This window comes from Phasianus colchicus, chromosome 26 (assembly GCF_987193195.1).
Source record: "Phasianus colchicus chromosome 26, bPhaCol1.hap1.1, whole genome shotgun sequence".
In the NCBI taxonomy this organism is placed as follows: Eukaryota; Metazoa; Chordata; class Aves; order Galliformes; family Phasianidae; genus Phasianus; species Phasianus colchicus.
The window spans coordinates 6036714-6053234 of NC_143461.1; the positions used below are offsets into that span (position 1 = coordinate 6036714).

Below are 16521 nucleotides of genomic sequence, written 5' to 3' on the forward strand. Positions count from 1 at the left end.
CTCCTCAGTGTAAGTTGCTTTTGCCCAGGCTGAGAGAAGGGAGGAGCCAGAAGTCTGATGCTAAACATAGCTTCCATATGTGATCAGACTGCAACCTGCTTTCTTCTGGCAGTGCTTCCAGCTGTCCAGGCACAGCAGGCCAGCTGTGGCAGTAGTGCTTGGGGTGAGGATGGCCAATTCCCACCTGGTACCATTGCACACCTTGTATTCTTTCCCCTGCAAAAGAGCACCATTGTGTGCCTACTGACTCCTCTAAGCTGCTGGAACATTTCATGGTCCATTACAAACCCCTTTGGAAATGATTGGTTGTGTTGCGTCAGTTTTTGTGTGTGGGAAGTGATCCCATAATGCTGCAGGCTCCAAATTTTTTATTTATAGTATTTCTACTTAAGTCCCATATTCAGGGAATGTTAAATCATTTATTTCTGGAACCTCACTGTTTCCCAGGTCTCGTTACACCCGTATATTCTTATTGTGCAGTAGCCTTAATAGTTGTGTTAACTTCATTGTAACAGCAGTGACAAAAGAAATGAACTTTCTCTCTCTCTCTTTTTTTTTTTTTAACTTTGTTTTCTTTTTCTGCTTCCACCTCTAAGAGCCATGTTGTCTCTTGCTGGTTTCCTAGGGATTTCCCTGGAGTGTGGAGGGCCACCAGCCCTTTCTATAGACTCTTCTGTTGTTGTTTGTAGAAGTCAACTCTTAGTCTTCCCGCTAATAAATATTCTGTAACAAACCAACTGCGTTGTAGCTGCTATCTGGGAGCAGCACTCCCCCTTGTGTTTCTTTGTATTGATTTATTTTAATTTGTTGAGCTCTCTTTGCCAGATGAAAGTATGTAAACTTTTACCATGTCAAGAAATTAAAATAAGGTACTTTGAATTCTTTTAAGCTAGCCCCTTGTCTGTGATACTGAGCTCTTAGATACACTCCGCAGTGTTAGTGTCTGTTCTTGGCTGTGCCTTTCACACATCCAGTGGTTTCTTCCGTACATTCTCCTCATTCTTATTTTTGCCTGTTGATTCTGCTATGTGTGTGCTGCTTTGAAGATTGTTTCTATTCCTTCAGCATGCCTTATATTAGGCCCAGGAGCTTGAGTTTGATGAGATCTGCACTGTTCTTGTCCTTTGTGGTGGACTCGAGCTGTCTTGGGTCACTCAGGTACAACTGATTTGCATGATGTGTTCTAAGAGCTGCAACTCTCTTCACAGCTGCTCCTGCACCTGTGCAGATGTCTGCAGTGTTGTAGGACAGGCATCTGAATGACATACCTGTCAGGTGTATTCAGTGCATGGTCCGTTACTCTCTTGATTTTACTGTGCATGCAGTATACAGGAGACATGGGCCAAAGCATCCTCAGCGTTTCTCAAAGGCATGCTTTTGTTCTCATTCCTGTTCCTCAGCACATGTGGCATACAGCCTGGGCTGCAGGGAGCTGCTCTGCAGTGTTCAGCCAAGTGACATTCATTCCCCAGCTCCCTGTCTGTGAGCTGCTGAAGTCCAGCCTGTTCTGCTCTGTGACAGGGAGGCTGTGTCCCTCGAAGCTTGGTTGCCACTAGGTGGGGGCTGTGATCCAGCCTGAGGAGTGCTGGGAGGCTGGGTGAGACTTGGCCTCCTGGCCGTCCTGTCTGCAAAGTCTTCAGCCTCCAAGATGAAGCATAAGCAGCAGCTCGTAGACAGCTGCATTCTGCCTCCTGCTGGGCCACTGTGCTTCCTGTGGAGTGGAAAAGTCCTGGTGCCCACACTTCTTGGTGAAGATGGGTAAGGAACTGACAGCACAGGTCCCTGGGGCTGAGAAGGCTAAAGCTATTGCTGAAAAGACTACTGTTGGCATTGCTCAATGCCATATGGCAGAAGGGGTCCACCTTGATACAGCCAGGAGAAAGGGAGCCCACAGCAGCCCTGTGCCAGCAGTCCTGTGGAAGGATGGAGCATCCAGGACTGCTGTGCTGACAGGTGTTGGTGAGAAGCATGTCTCATGCAGAGGAGCAGGGGATGGTTTATTGTCTGGGATCTCACCCCTTGGCACAGTGGTTTCTGTTCTGCTTTCCCAGAGAAGCAGCAGCATGCTATCAGGGCTCTAATTCACAGCTTCTTGAGACATCCCAGCTTGTATTTGCAGTGGAAGTTAGAACTTTGAAAGAAGAATAAGAGCACAGCAGTTGTGTTCAGACAAAAATGCTTGCCAGAAACTTAGCCAGCATGAGTAAGTGTCAAGCAATTTCCAGCAGTCTGTTTTACACAAGCTGACTGTGCAAGGTGAGAGAGTGGGAGTTTTCCAGAGTCTGAAGTTTGGCTTGGGGTCTGCTTGAGATGTACCATGTCAGGAAAACTGACAAGAATTTGTGTGCGCGCACTATACTCTTTACCCAGATGCTTGGCAGTCACTGACTCAAAAGGCTGCCTGTCTGTGCTTTGGTTCCTATAAATTTCAGGGACTATTTTTGCCAGTTCTGCCTTTCTATGTGAGCAAAGCACAGCAAACTCCCAGCTACTGTGTTTTTTTTGGGAGATGCTGGCACTTTACTTGACGTGTTGCACTGACAAGCAGTGCCTAAAAGCAACCGTGTAGTCAAAATAAACTGGTATGATGTGAATTCTCCATGTTAGGTATGGAAGAGTCATGAGCTAATTAGACTGGGGAAATGAGTTGTGGACAGTTGTTTGTTTTTTTTTTTTTTTGTACCATGCAGCTCATAAACAAGTCATGCTGCTATTAGTGAGATGTGTCATCTTCAAAATTCTAGGCTAGCTTTAAGTTGCTTCAGGGTCCTTTTGGAGAAGATGCTGTTCCTGTGGTATGTGTTATACTTAAGAGTCCCTCAACATTTTTTATCACTTGCATGTTGATATAGGTTTCTCATCTCTTCAGACTCAAATAATTGCTCTGCTTCCTGAAATGTCTGCTAAATGATAGCAGTGGATTTAGTCCTTGTATTTGTTCTGGAACAGAGCTCCCAGAAAGTACAGGCTGATTCTTGTTACAAACTGTAGAAGTCTTCAGCTTGAAAGGTACAGCAGGAATGGGCATCATTAAATAACACGTGATATTAGGCATGACATCCTTGGCACGTACCCTGTAACAGGACAGAGGCAGCACAGAGCTCAGTTAGTGCCAACTGTGCTCTGCAGACCCAGGGTGTGTGCTGTGGATTTGTTCATCATTATAGTTGGGGCTTTTGTTCTTTTGTTGCATTCCGAATACCCAACATGCACAGAAGTGTTCCCACACTTTATTTTCAGACTTCTGACAGGCAAGTTGCAGGGTTGAGTTGTCATTTGTGGGGCAGTGTAAGGCCTGTGAAGTTTATCCAGTTCTCTTAAACTACTGCTGCTTAGAAAATGACAATCTAATTACAGCTTGTGCTTTGGCTTTTAGGGACATGAGATGCAGCACCAATAGGCAAAGTTGAAACTAAATTATCTGCTCTTTTGTGCTACAGGGAAATGTAAAGGTAGATGTGGTTTGTGCAGCAGGCTCAGCCCAGCTGTGCAGAGGTGTGCTGCAGCAGAAGCCAGTTGAATTCCTGGAGGCAGGAGGTATGTCTTGACTCTGCTCCCAACCTTCAACGGCACAAAAGCACTTCCTCTCTGCACTCGAAGTGAAATGGAGTACTGTGTTCTAGGCTTTACACCAAAAGGGACTTTTTCTTTGGGACCCAACCCAAAGTAACCCTTAAAGCCTTGTTGACTTCATAGCTGAAATGCTATCTCGGAATTCAGCACTACTTTTTGCTTAATCTGGGGCTATTCAGGCATCTGATTCTGCTGTTAGAGATCAGTGGAAAGCTGATGGGAACAGGGTACCTCTGAAACCTGTAGATACTACAGCCTGTATTGCCAAAGATCTTTTATCATAGGTCCTGTCTCTTCCCACTACTTGCATCTTTGTCACAGGGATCTCCTCTTCTGGTCAGCAGCTACATGAGATGACTGCTGTGGCTTTACTGGCGCAACTGACAGAGAGCAGAAGGGACTCTTGCTTGCATGAAGCGACTCTGCGTGCATGGCTGCAGCTGAGGTTAAAGAAGGTTGAGAGCTGTCCACTGTGGTGGAGATAATGTAGGGTGTCCTAAAGCCATCTAGCTGTCTGCCTGCCAGTGTGATGTCTGGTGAGTGTGGCTCAGGAAAGGCTGAGTCTGGGGCAAGACCCAGAGCAAAGGAAGAAGATAAATGGTGCTGCAGGCTGGGGTAGCCTGCCACTGGGAAACTCTGATGGAGGAAAAAGGGAAGGCCAGGGTGAGGTGAGGTGAGGCTGGCAGCAGGAGTGGAAATGTTGGGTTCAACCTCCAGCTGTGGTTCTCTTGGATTCCTTCTGTTTCTCAGCACCAGCTCAGGGACAGGCAGGGACTGCAACTGAAGCAGTGTGTCTTGTCTGTCCCTGGTGTTTGCTGAGTGGCAGCATGGAACCCCCTGTCCTGCTCAGTGATGCTGTGAGAACAGCAGAGACTTTGGGTGGCAATGACTGAGGGAGCTGTCGCAGCCTTTGGGAGACACACTGGAGGTACTGCTCAGCCTGTGCGGTGGGACAGCACAGGGCTGCTGGCGCTGCCTGCGTGGATGCCACAGATCAAAGGTTGTCCTTGAGGGAACTTCTCTGAAGCTGTACCTCAGTTTACCTTAGGATTTGAGGCAGAGGCAAAAGTTATTTGAACTTGTTCCAGTGGAATGATGGGGGATTAATTAGCTAATGAATACTCAGAGATGCAAACTAAGAGCTAGTTGTTCACACTGCACTGGGGCCAGTATATCGTCCTGAACTTCATCTCTCTGTGCCTGCCAAAGTTTTTTTTTTTTACTACTACACAGGTGGATGTGTTTTCAGCAAAGGCTTCCACGTAGAAGATTTTAAAAACCAAAATAAAAAGCAACTCCAAGTTTGAAATCATGCTGCCAGGGAGAGTGTTTGCAAGGAAGCAGCCTGATAAACAAGGAAATTTCACGAGTTGCAGAGAGGTGAAATTCTACAGTGTGGCAACAATTCTCAGTCTGTGAGAGCGCCACTGTGGTCCCAGCCACCTTGGTCTGACTACAGGATTGTCGTTATTACAGGCAGCCTCAGGAAACTGGGCAGGACTGAAAAAGTAACAGTGATGTGAAGTTTGTCTGAGTCACTGACTACATCCCCCGTGGTTCTCTCAGGGCAGCAGCTCTTGGAAGAAGGCAGAGTAGGATGCAGTGAGTGAGAGCTGCTCTTTCTGGTCACCACTAACTTCAGATCTCCTCCCCTAGCCTCTCCCAGTCTTTTGTACTTTCCTTGCTACTCCATCCGCTGCAGCAAAAACTGGCAGAAGCAGCAGTTAGAAGCCCTGCTCCAAAAGCGACTAGAAAAGCCTCGAAACCAGCAGCAGCATGAACATGAAAACTGTGCTCGTGCTGCTCCTCCTGGCCCTGGCCACAATCTTTGCCCTCGTCTGCGTGCTGCTGACCCGGGCACGGGCCCCCAGCGCCTGCCAGCAGCAGCCCTCGGCACAGGAGGAAGCAGACGACGGCCACAGCCGGGTCTTTGCTGACCTGACACCCGAGGAGCTGGCACAGGTGGTGCAGTACCTGCGGGTCAGCCTCGGGGTGCCGCTGGCCGATGCAGCGCATGCCAAACCCTCCGACAACTGCATTGCCTCCGTGGACGTGCAGCTCCCGGCCAAGGCAGAGGTGCTGCGGTTCCTGGATGCTGGAGGGGCTCGCCCACCCCGTGAGGCACTGGCTGTGCTGTACTTTGGGGCCCAGGCAGAGCCCAACGTCACCGAGTACGTGGTGGGCCCACTGCCAGCACCAACGTACCACCGGGACGTCACGGTGCAGAAGTACGGGGGGAAGGTGCCGTACCACCGTAGACCAGCGTTGCCTGCTGAATACAAACAGGTTGCTGATTTTTTTAAAAAACAGGTGTTCCCTGCAGCTCCATCCTTCATGGACCAAGTGATGGAGTATGACGGGGCCAACCTGGCCGCTGTGACAGCTGCTCCCCGTGGATCCCGGTCTGGAGATCGGCTCACTTGGTTTGTCGTGTTTCAGAATGTGAGTGGGTTCTTCCTGCACCCAGTGGGGCTGGAGGTGCTGGTGGACCACAGCAGCCTGGATCTCACACAGTGGGCAGTCCACAGAGTTTTCTACAATGGGCAGTACTACAGGGACATGTCTGAGCTGGAGAGAATCTATGTGCGGGGTGGTGTCCATGTGGAAAAGGTGAGAAGAGCATCGCAGGATGGGGACTTCTCGTCTATGAGGCCACGAGCACCGGTGGCTGCAACATTCCCTTTGCAGTATGAGCCGCAGGGGCCGCGGTACAGCATCAGGAAAAACCTCATCATTTTCCAGGCCTGGAGCTTTGCCTTTGGAATGAGTGTGACGACGGGCATGCGCCTGTTTGACATCCGATACAATGGGGAGAGGGTTGTGTACGAGATGAGTGTGCAGGAGGCGCTGTCAGTGTATGGCTCCAACTGCCCTGGAGGGATGTCCACCCGCTACATGGACAGCAGCTTTGGCATTGGGCGCTACTCCTCACCCCTGGTGCGTGGGGTCGACTGCCCGTACACGGCCACCTATGTGGACACGCACACCCTACATGAGGGCTTGAGCTCCAGCAGGAGGACGGCAGCCCTCTGCATCTTCGAGCAGAACCTGGGCTCCCCTCTGCGGCGCCACTACTCCAACCTACAGTTGTTGTACTATGGTGGCATGGTCAACTCCGCGCTGGTCGTTAGATCCATCACCACTGTGGGTAACTATGACTATGTCTGGGACTTCATCTTCTACCAGAATGGGGCCATCGAAGGCAAAGTCCAGGCCACGGGGTACACAAGCTCATCCTTTTTCCATGGGAACGGTCTACAGTATGGCAATAGAGTTTGGGAGCATACCTTGGGTACAATTCACACCCATTTTGTCAACTATAAAGTAGACTTGGATGTGGGAGGTAGGTCTTATCTCCCTTTCATATATGCCATTATAATGGGGAATGTCTCAGCTCGGGTGGGATTCTGGTCTCTGGAGTCCCTTGCAGTTGCTGTCAGATCTCTGCTTTTTCTATCTCCCAACCTTTAATTGCAAAATTATTTTTCTGTGTATGTATTTGTCCGTCCAGGTAATGGAGTTGCAGGCAGAGGAAATTGTCTGGGAGCTCTGTATTCATCCTAGGGAAAGTATGAAAAGTAGCAGCTGCAAACATCTGTGTTTCCTTGAGGCCCCATGTCTGGCACAGTGCATGTTGTCAAAAGCATGGCCAGGCAGACGGGGCAGGCACAGCCCTGTCTGCAGCACGAGAAGTGTGAGCTGGCTCCTGCAATGCCTGGTGCTATTCCTGGCATCCTCTCATGCTTTGGGGAAATGGATGCTCTCCTGTGTGGTGTACAGCACTGACCATCTGCAGATCTATCCTTCCATCCCTTTCAAGGAAATCTGTGTAGCTAGATCCTGAGCCTGTCTCTCATCACTGCAAGGAACCAGAGTATTCCCTGCTCCTGCATGGAGGCATGGGTTCCTGTGGGAGCAGTTCTCTGCTGCAGTGAAGGGTTGAGTGCTGCCTTGCAGTGCACACAGGCTGAGCACATAAGGTTTATTTCCCCTCCCAGGCTGATTCAGATTCTGCAAGTCAGGAAGAAACTGGGGCTGCACTGGAGCAGAGGGCACCAGCCGGTAATGCATGGGCTATTTTACATTGAAACCTGCCCCTGTAAAAGGGGTGGGAAATATTTTACATTGTCAGAGAATCAGCAGGATCCATCAGGAGGTTGTGGGCTGCCTTGCCCAAGCCCAGCAGCAGTGCAGCTCCATGACCCCTGCTGAGCTAGAGCAGCTGTGGCACGCATCCCTCGCATGCAGTGGGGCTGTGCCTGCTGCATCCCACTGCTTCATGTAGCCTTGAGCAATGCTGCTTTCCAGCATCAGGCTCAAAAACAGAGCTGAGTCTGATCCCCTTCCTGTGAACAAGGCTTGAGAGCATGCTAAGCAGCTAAAGGTCCATTTATGTGGCTGCTGTATCTCTGCATTCCCTGCTTTGTTTGCACACCTGGAGCCTTGAAGCAAGAGCAGTGGAGAAGAATTGTGTCAAGGCCCAAGCAGAGGAAAGGAAGTGTTTATGCTGAGCTGAGCACCAGGACTAGAGGCAATTCAGGGTGCCTGACGGGTTCTCCTACCCCATGTCCTGCAGCACGAGCATAGCATCCCCTACATGAGGCGTGCTGCAAGGCAGCTGTGGGACCTGAAGAGAAAAGGGAGTGGAATGAGACAGAAAACAGAAGGATCTGAATTAATGTGGTGGCAGAAAACCAATATGGAGCTATGAGACTTCATCTTCTACCAGGACGGAGCCGTCAAAGCCAAAGTCCAGGCCACGGGGTATATGAGCTCCTCTTTTTTTCCATGGAGATGGTACAGCAGTAGGATTTAGGTTTCTGGCTACAATATGCACTCATCCTGTCAACTTTAAAATAGATTTGGATGTGGGAGGTAGGTCTGGGTTTTGTCTCTTTTGAGCTCTCTATGAGTTCTTTCAGACTCCCCCACTAGTTTTTCTTCCCACATGTGGGGTAGGTGATGTGCTCTCATAGAGAGCGTTAAGGTTGTTTTTTCCTCTACAACTTCTGTTTTAATCTGTCCCTGTGCTCCTGTTGACATTTTATATGCTGTAAACTACCACCATGTATTTTAAATTTGTTTGTTTCTCATTGAGAATCGCCTAGAAACTTAATAACTACTCTAAGTCTTTTTAGGATGATTTTAGAGTCCTTCTGGAGTGGAGGAGGAAAAAAAAAAAAAGGAGGGATTGCAAAATGAAAGAAATAGGGAAAAGGCAGGTGGAATCTCAGTCCGTCACTGGAAAGGGAGGTATGGAGTTGGAAGTTTTTGTCCACGTCACAAAAAAGATGAGAAGAAGCACAACAATGGCTGCATGGGTCCCTTTCTATAGGTATTCCAGCCTCTCATGCTGACTTCACCTGCAATGCTGGGGCCTGGTTCCAAAGCTCTGGTCAAACCTTGCAGGTGCTGGAGACTGGCAGAAATTTGCTGCTGGGTCCTTCATCATCTCTTGGCCATTCTATCACTAGATTTCTTTGCTCTTCATGCTGCTCCTGTTGCTGTGAGCCCTTGCCTGTTGTATCATCTTTGTGGAAAGACCAGAACTGCTCCATTTTTGTAATGTGCAGATGTGCTCAGAGCCTATGCTCTATCTGGTGCAGCCTTGCAGGATGCATTCTGATGAGCAGAAACACGGTGCTTGGGCTGTCAGGTGCTCAGGTTAATCAGACAGAGCTCATACTGGTTCTTCTGCCCTTGGAGGGGTTCCTTTTCTGCTCTCATCAAGGACGAGAGTGCACAGGAATGGCACCATATGACACAGTGCTGTGTTTCACCAGCTAAACAAACTACAGAGCATGGCATGCCATTGCACAGTAGAAGCAGGGAGCAATAGTTACTCTTGTCTGCAGGTAGTGGTGATTGGAGCCTGGGGTGCAGGAAGGGTCAATGGAGAGAGTGGGATCTGACTGCTGGAAAGTTTCTCAGATGCTTTGTTTTTCCTCATAGAGGTGAAGAACTCTTTGGTGGCCCATGACATGGCATTTGAGGTGGCACAGGCTCCCTGGAACCCAGAGCAGCAGATTGAGCGTCCACGGCTCACAGAGAAGGCCCTGGACACGGAGGACCAGGCTGCCTTCCGGCTCCACTCCACAATGCCCAGATACATCTACTTTGCAACCAACAAGAAAAACAAGTGGGGCCACCAACGTGGCTACAGGATTCAAATCATCAGCTTTGCAGGGGATCACATTCCCGAAGCCAGCTCCATGGAGAGGGCCATCAGCTGGGCAAGGTCAGACTGCTCTGATGGGGTCACTGAGAACTATGCAATGCCTCCAGCCTCACTGGCTGAGGCGGTGCTGCAGGGATGCTCCCCGTGGGGAGGGAAGAGGTGGTTGCAGCCTGGTGCTTTGGTTACTCCATAGGACCAGCCTTGTAATCTGCAGGCTCCAGGGAGCAGCCTTTAGCTCTGCCCTGCCCCAGGGTCCTGTCTCTGTCCTTGTCCCCAGGTACAAGCTGGCTGTCACCAGGCGGAAGGAGGAAGAACCCACTAGCACCAGTGTCTACAACCAGAACGACCCTTGGACTCCCACTGTCGCTTTTGCTGACTACATCAACAATGAAACTATCACCAATGAGGTGAGGAGGGGCTGGAGGCATGGGCTGCTGGCGCTGGCCACAGCATCTCACACATTGCTCATGGGATCCACCGGGGCATCAGCAAAGCATGAGGAGAGTGGGTTAGAGTGTTGCTGGGCTTTAGGGACATGGGCTGCGGGTGCCCATTGAGGTACCTTCTGCTCTCCTGTGCCCAGATTTCAGTCTAAAATAACCACAGTCATGTACCTCCTGCCTAGGACCTGGTGGCCTGGATAACTGCTGGTTTTCTCCATATTCCTCACTCAGAAGATATTCCCAACACGTTGACGGTGGGAAATTCAGTTGGTTTTCTCCTGAGACCCTACAACTACTACGACTTGGACCCCTCCATTTACTCACCCGATGGCGTGTTTTTCACCAGCGAGCAGAACTTCATGGCATGTGAGGTTAACCCCATCACCTGCCTGTCCCAAACTGCCTCCTGCTTGCCAAGCTTCCCCCCATTCACCTATGACGGATTCCAAAATATCAGCAGGCTTTAGAGGTCCAGGGCTAGAGGCTGACTGATCTCCCATGGATATTAATTTCTTTTAGTGGAGTTTTCTTTGTTTGCAGTTCTGTAACAACTTTACTTTTTATTGTGGCTTTCATAATGTAGTAATCTGTATGTGTGAAGCATGCTGCTCAGTAGAGGTCTGCAGAGTCTCTGCTAACTGCTGCATGCCAGGGGTAAAAGTGAGGAGAAAATACTCTTCCTCTGTTGTAGCAACAAATGCTGTGTAGTGTCAATGTCAGGTTTAAAAAAAAAAAAAAAAAAAAAAAGAAAAAAATCCAGTGCTGTTCTGCCTCTCTTGTTTTATGCTTCCAGCAATGGCTGCTGGGGGGTCTTGGGGCACCGTGTTCAGTGCAGGGAATTCAAGGGGAAGGCAGTGCCAGGGGCACACTTCTTTCTCCCTGCTGTCCGGCTGCGTCCTCCCTGTGCTGCAGCGAAGCCTGCGGGACAAACCGGGAAGGGCGGGAGCAGAAAGTTCATTTTAAAACTGTGGTCTGCTGGGGGAAGCAGAGCAGAGTTGCCTTTTATGGTTCCCAGCAATCCAGGCAAATCTGAGAGCAATGCGGTGTGCCCTCCCTATGAGCTCATCCAGGCCATCCTCTCTTCAGAAGACAAGGGAGAAAAAACGCCCAGCCCACCAAATCCAAGCTGACAGAAGCAGCGACTAGAAAAGCCTCGAAACCAGCAGCAGCATGAACATGAAAACCGTGCTCGTGCTGCTCCTCCTGGCCCTGGCCACAATCTTTGCCCTCGTCTGCGTGCTGCTGACCCGGGCACGGGCCCCCAGCGCCTGCCAGCAGCAGCCCTCGGCACAGGAGGAAGCAGACGACGGCCACAGCCGGGTCTTTGCTGACCTGACACCCGAGGAGCTGGCACAGGTGGTGCAGTACCTGCGGGTCAGCCTCGGGGTGCCGCTGGCCGATGCAGCGCATGCCAAACCCTCCGACAACTGCATTGCCTCCGTGGACGTGCAGCTCCCGGCCAAGGCAGAGGTGCTGCGGTTCCTGGATGCTGGAGGGGCTCGCCCACCCCGTGAGGCACTGGCTGTGCTGTACTTTGGGGCCCAGGCAGAGCCCAACGTCACCGAGTACGTGGTGGGCCCACTGCCAGCACCAACGTACCACCGGGACGTCACGGTGCAGAAGTACAGGGGGAAGGTGCCGTACCACCGCAGAGCTGTCACTGGTGTGGAGTACGCAGCCATCAATGAGCTCATCCAGAAGGAGCTGAGGAAGGCACCACGCTTCCTTGCTGCATGCTGTGCATCTGATGGAACCGATCTGGCCACGATCACCACTGCACCCCGGGGCCTCAAGTCTGGAGATCGCACCACGTGGTTTGTCCTCTTCCATGGCGTTGCTGGCAGTGGTTACTTCGTCCTGCCTGTGGGGCTGGAGGTGCTGGTGGAGCATGGGCCGCTCGATGTCTCCCAGTGGTACCTGCGCCGGATCTTCTACAATGGACACTACTTCCACAGCACTGCTGAGCTGGAGAATGCGTTTGTGACCAAGTCACTGAAGGTGGTTGTGGTTCAGAAGCCCCAGGAAGACACAGTGCTGGGCTCCATGAGACCCCTCCGCTCACCTGGTGCTCCGGGGCCACTTCAGTTTGAGCCCCAGGGGCCGCGGTACAGCGTCAGGGACAACCGTGTCACCTACCAGGGATGGAGCATCGCTTTTGGCATGAACCCCAACACTGGCCCACGGCTCTTCGACATCCGTTTCCGTGGGGAAAGAATAATCTATGAGCTGAGCCTGCAGGAAGCCTTAGCTCTGTATGGCTCCAACTGCCCTGGAGGGATGTCCACCCGCTACCTCGATGGCAGCTTTGGCATCGGCAGATTTGCCTATGAGCTGGTCCGGGGCGTTGACTGTCCCTACATGGCCACCTATGTGGATCGGCACTACCTGTCCGAGTCAGACGTCCCCAGAACCAACCAGAATTCACTCTGCATTTTTGAGCATGACACTTCCCTTCCTCTGCGGCGCCACTTCTCTGACACACATTCCTTGTACTATGGAGGGCTGCGGAAGAACACCCTGGTCATTCGTGCTGTCTCCACACTCATTAACTATGACTACATCTGGGACTTCATGTTCTACAATAATGGGGCTGTGGAGGTCCGGGTCCATGCCACTGGCTACATCAGTTCCTCCTTCTTCCATGACCAGGGCACTGACTATGGCAACAAAGTTGGGCCATATACACTGGGGACAATGCACCTGCACCACATTCACTACAAGGTGGACCTGGATATTGATGGTAGGTCTCATCTTGTGCGGTCACCAGGCTTTGAGAAGGCCATTTGCCCCCGTGGGTGAGCACTTTGCCTACAGGCATGCTCTGTATCTCAAAATGCAGCTCCTTGGCTGCATTTCTTGGTGAGATGCAGCCCTACCTCAGGTGTGGAATTCAAGGGGATTCTCCCTTTTACTTCACAGGGCAGCTGAACTCACTGGAGTCCCATGACATGGGGTACCAGACGGTGAGCATCCCCTGGAGCCCAGAGAACACCCTCCAGCAGCCGTTCCTCCGCCGGGAGAGGCTGGAGAGAGAGAACAAGGCAGCGTTCCCCCTCAATGCCTCTCTCCCTCGCTACCTCTCCTTCACTGGCCCGAAGCCCAACCGCTGGGGACACCTTCGCAGCTACCGAGTGCAGGTGGTCAGCTTCCCTGGGGAGCACCTGCCCACCAGCAGCCCCATGGAGAAAGCCATCAGCTGGGGCAGGTAGGTGAGAGGCTGAGGCTGCAAGCTGCAATTGTGCTGCAAGCAGCCTAGGGATGCAATGCATGGGCAGTCCTGTGTTCTGTGCCAATGGGACCCACTAATACCAGTCCTGCGGGTGCCTCAGCCTGATCCCCTCCTGCTGACAGAATAGGGTCTGCCAAGCCTGTCTGCAAGGGAAGGGTTAAATAACAAGCTCATCTGCTTCTTGTCTCTGACAGTCCCTAGAAAAATTGCTCAATGGCATCTGTTCGTAGTAGTTCCCATGCAGGAATCTGACCCCAGATAAGTTTAATTTAGAACGATCACGTGTTTTCCCAAGGGCTGCATTGGTATCCATAGGTCTTGACTCCTCTGCATAAGGACAGGATGCCTTTTGGAAAAATGCTCTGGAAAACTGCAGTGCTGGCTTGCAACCAGGGTGAAATTTAATGGCCTGTGTTCTGGGGGAGGTTGCGTAAGTTAGACCTAAAGTCAAAGCATTGGGCTGTGTCTCTCATGGGCGGCAAAGTCCTGCAAGTCCCATAGTGCAGGAGCTGTTGCTTGTGCTGCACCCATACTGTGCCCTGTCTCAGTGTCACAGTGCCTCCTGCTCTAACAGGTACAAGCTGGCTGTCACCAGGAGGAAGGAGGAGGAACCCACCAGCACCAGTGTCTACAACCAGAATGACCCTTGGACACCCACTGTCACTTTTGCTGACTTCATCAATGATGAAACCATCGCTAACGAGGTGAGTGGGAGTACTGAGCTCCTTAGGACTGCTTGTGGCTGGGACTTCATGGTCACAGTGGGTGGGAACAGGGATGGAAGGGTTGGCGCAGCTGATGAGATGCTCTGGTCTCCCCTCTCTGTCCCAGGACCTGGTCGCGTGGATTTCTGTGGGGTTCCTCCACGTTCCTCATGCTGAGGACATCCCCAACACAGTGACTGTGGGGAACAGTGTTGGCTTTTTCCTGAGGCCCTACAACTACTTTGACGAGGACCCCTCGCTGTACTCGCCTGACGGCATCTATTTCAGCAGTGAGCAGGGGATAGGGGCATGTGGAGCCAACCCCCTCGCCTGCCTGCCCGCAGCCACCTGTGCCCCACGCCTGACACCCTTCCAATACGGTGGCTTCGTCAACATCAGCCTGGGCTCCCCACTTGGTGGGCACTGATGGGATCAAAGAGGAGGACAGGTGCTGGTACAGATAGCCTGTGCCATTGGGCTGCATTCTTTGAGGGCCTTCAGTGATGGAGTGAGTGCAGCCAGCTGGCTGGGACCTGCCATGCTCACTTCCTCCTTCAGGTCACGATGTGAGGCTCTATCCCACTGAGTAGTCAGGTGCTTCTGTGGTGATGGAGCTGCCCTTGGAGCTTTGCTGCTCAGTGACTGCTCCTCCAGGTGATGCTGGGTGCCAGCTGCTGTGGCAGCACTGAGTGCTGGGAACAGTACCGGGGATAAGGATGCTGCACTGGATGAGCATGCTGCACGATGGCAGTCTGGTGCCCAGCCAGCTCCAATAAAGAAGCACGTTAGTGCATTTTCTGACCCAACTTTTGTATAGCTTGTCAGCGTGGCTTCTGATGGTCAGAACCTGGATGCTGGTGGTGTTATGAGGCTATGTTGGTTTGCAGGCACTTGCCAGAGAGGGCAAAGGTTCAGTGGTGGGCACAATGCCCAGCATAGCCATGTGAGTGTACACTGGCTGTACTCTTGGACTCCTGTGTGCTGGTAGGACCCTTCTGCAGCAGAATATGGGACAAACAAAGGAGTTAATGTGTAACAGCTGTATTAAGCTGGATTAATTGGTTCTGGCCTTGGCTGCTGGCTGGAGCCTTGTTCTCACCCCCCAGCTTGGGGTCCCTTGCTCCAGTGCCTGCACAGCCCCAGCTGCAGGAGCATGGAACCCATCCCCACTGCACTCGGCTGGGTCGGGGCTGCGGTATGCCAGGATTCAGTGGGGTTTGTCTCCAGCCCTGGCACATAGCAGGCAGTTGTCTGCTGTGTCACCAGGAGCTGCAAAGGGATTTGCCCTCCCCAGGGGCTGTGACATGATGGCCTTGAGGAGCCCTAATGGCAGCAAATATATTCTGGACGCACCTTGGATTGCAGCAGAATGGAGGGACTGCAACATGGGGAAGTGATTTAGGGTGGGATTAGTTGCACTGCATGCTCAGGTGATGGCTGGGGGTATCAGCCCTGGGAGCCCGGGGGAGCAGCTACAGCACTCCCTGTGCAGGGATGTACTCCTGTGTGTTTACAGGTACTGCCTGGACTCTGCCCACATGCTGACGCAGGCAGTGCTGACCTTGTTTCCAGCCCCAGCACCGCAATGGACTGAGAATCTTCTGGATGAAACCGTGGTGCTAAGGGGCAGCCAAGTGTGACAGTGTGCGCTGTGCATGCCTTGGCCGTGTGTGGTGGCTTGGGAACTGTGGGGACGCTGTGTCCTGGAGCCAGCTGCTGTCACTGCAGGGCATCCAGCTCCTGGGTTGCCAGCTCATCTGGCTGTGACTGTAGGGGAGCCATTGTTCCCATTCCAGTTCCTGGCCTCTCCCAAATGCAATCCCCTTTTGTTGCTGTGACTCTTTCCAAAGGGGCTGGAGTATGCCTGTCCTGCTTGTCCCATCCCCCAGTTCCTTTTGCTCCCATTTTCTGCAGCAAAGCTTTTGAGGGATTAATTGCTGTTTCAAAACACGTTGATGTGGGAGCCAAGCCCATTGAATTCCTTTGTGCTGGCCAAAAGCTCTCAGCTGAGGACACCAAAATGAGCTGCTGAGGAATTTAGTTTTGCAAGAGTAATTCTATTTCTGTGTAAACTTCTGCTCCATTTTGGGTGCTGGGGGTTAGGATGCTGTGCTCTCCCTCAAGTGTGTGCCAGCACAGAGCAGATGTTCTGGGGCTGGACCCTGCCAGCCTGCACCAAGGTTTACCTGTGCTCACACTTCCCTTCCCTGGGAGCATCAGAGCAGCCCCAGCTCGTCAGGACACCAAGACTCAGCTGATTGCAGCGCGCCAGTGACGCTGCTGCTCTGCCGTGCTATCTCCAGCCTCTTGCTGCTCTGCACCTCAAGGTAGATCTCTAAATATTTTCACTGCCCTAAATAAACCAGTGTTTGCCAATAAAAACAGTCCTTCCTG

The 16521-nt window shown here is 51.8% G+C and overlaps 2 protein-coding genes across 2 annotated transcripts; both read left to right on the top strand.

The window, feature by feature from the left end:
• The first annotated feature begins 979 nt into the window (after positions 1 to 979).
• Positions 980 to 10937, top strand: LOC116233589 (amine oxidase [copper-containing] 3-like). The gene is made up of 4 exons (XM_031600572.2): positions 980 to 6916; positions 9526 to 9811; positions 10029 to 10158; positions 10377 to 10937. The coding sequence occupies exons 1-4, from the start codon at positions 5350 to 5352 to the stop codon at positions 10659 to 10661; spliced, it is 2268 nt and encodes a 755-aa protein (XP_031456432.1). The 5' UTR covers positions 980 to 5349; the 3' UTR covers positions 10662 to 10937.
• A 243-nt stretch (positions 10938 to 11180) lies between these two features.
• On the top strand, positions 11181 to 14933 carry LOC116233574 (amine oxidase [copper-containing] 3). Its single transcript, XM_031600550.2, has 4 exons — positions 11181 to 12934; positions 13114 to 13399; positions 13998 to 14127; positions 14255 to 14933. Exons 1-4 carry the CDS (start codon positions 11365 to 11367, stop codon positions 14552 to 14554), a joined length of 2286 nt encoding a protein of 761 aa, XP_031456410.2. The 5' UTR covers positions 11181 to 11364; the 3' UTR covers positions 14555 to 14933.
• Positions 14934 to 16521: the final 1588 nt, after the last annotated feature.

Coding starts and splice junctions, on each gene's coding strand:
- LOC116233589 (XM_031600572.2), top strand. CDS start 5,350: ATGAACATGAAAACTGTGCTCGTGCTGCTCCTCCTGGCCCTGGCCACA. Junction 6,917..9,525: donor AGTAGACTTGGATGTGGGAG/GTAGGTCTTATC, acceptor TTTTCCTCATAG/AGGTGAAGAACTCTTTGGTG. Junction 10,159..10,376: donor ATGAAACTATCACCAATGAG/GTGAGGAGGGGC, acceptor CCTCCTGCCTAG/GACCTGGTGGCCTGGATAAC.
- LOC116233574 (XM_031600550.2), top strand. CDS start 11,365: ATGAACATGAAAACCGTGCTCGTGCTGCTCCTCCTGGCCCTGGCCACA. Junction 13,400..13,997: donor AAAGCCATCAGCTGGGGCAG/GTAGGTGAGAGG, acceptor CTGCTCTAACAG/GTACAAGCTGGCTGTCACCA. Junction 14,128..14,254: donor ATGAAACCATCGCTAACGAG/GTGAGTGGGAGT, acceptor TCTCTGTCCCAG/GACCTGGTCGCGTGGATTTC.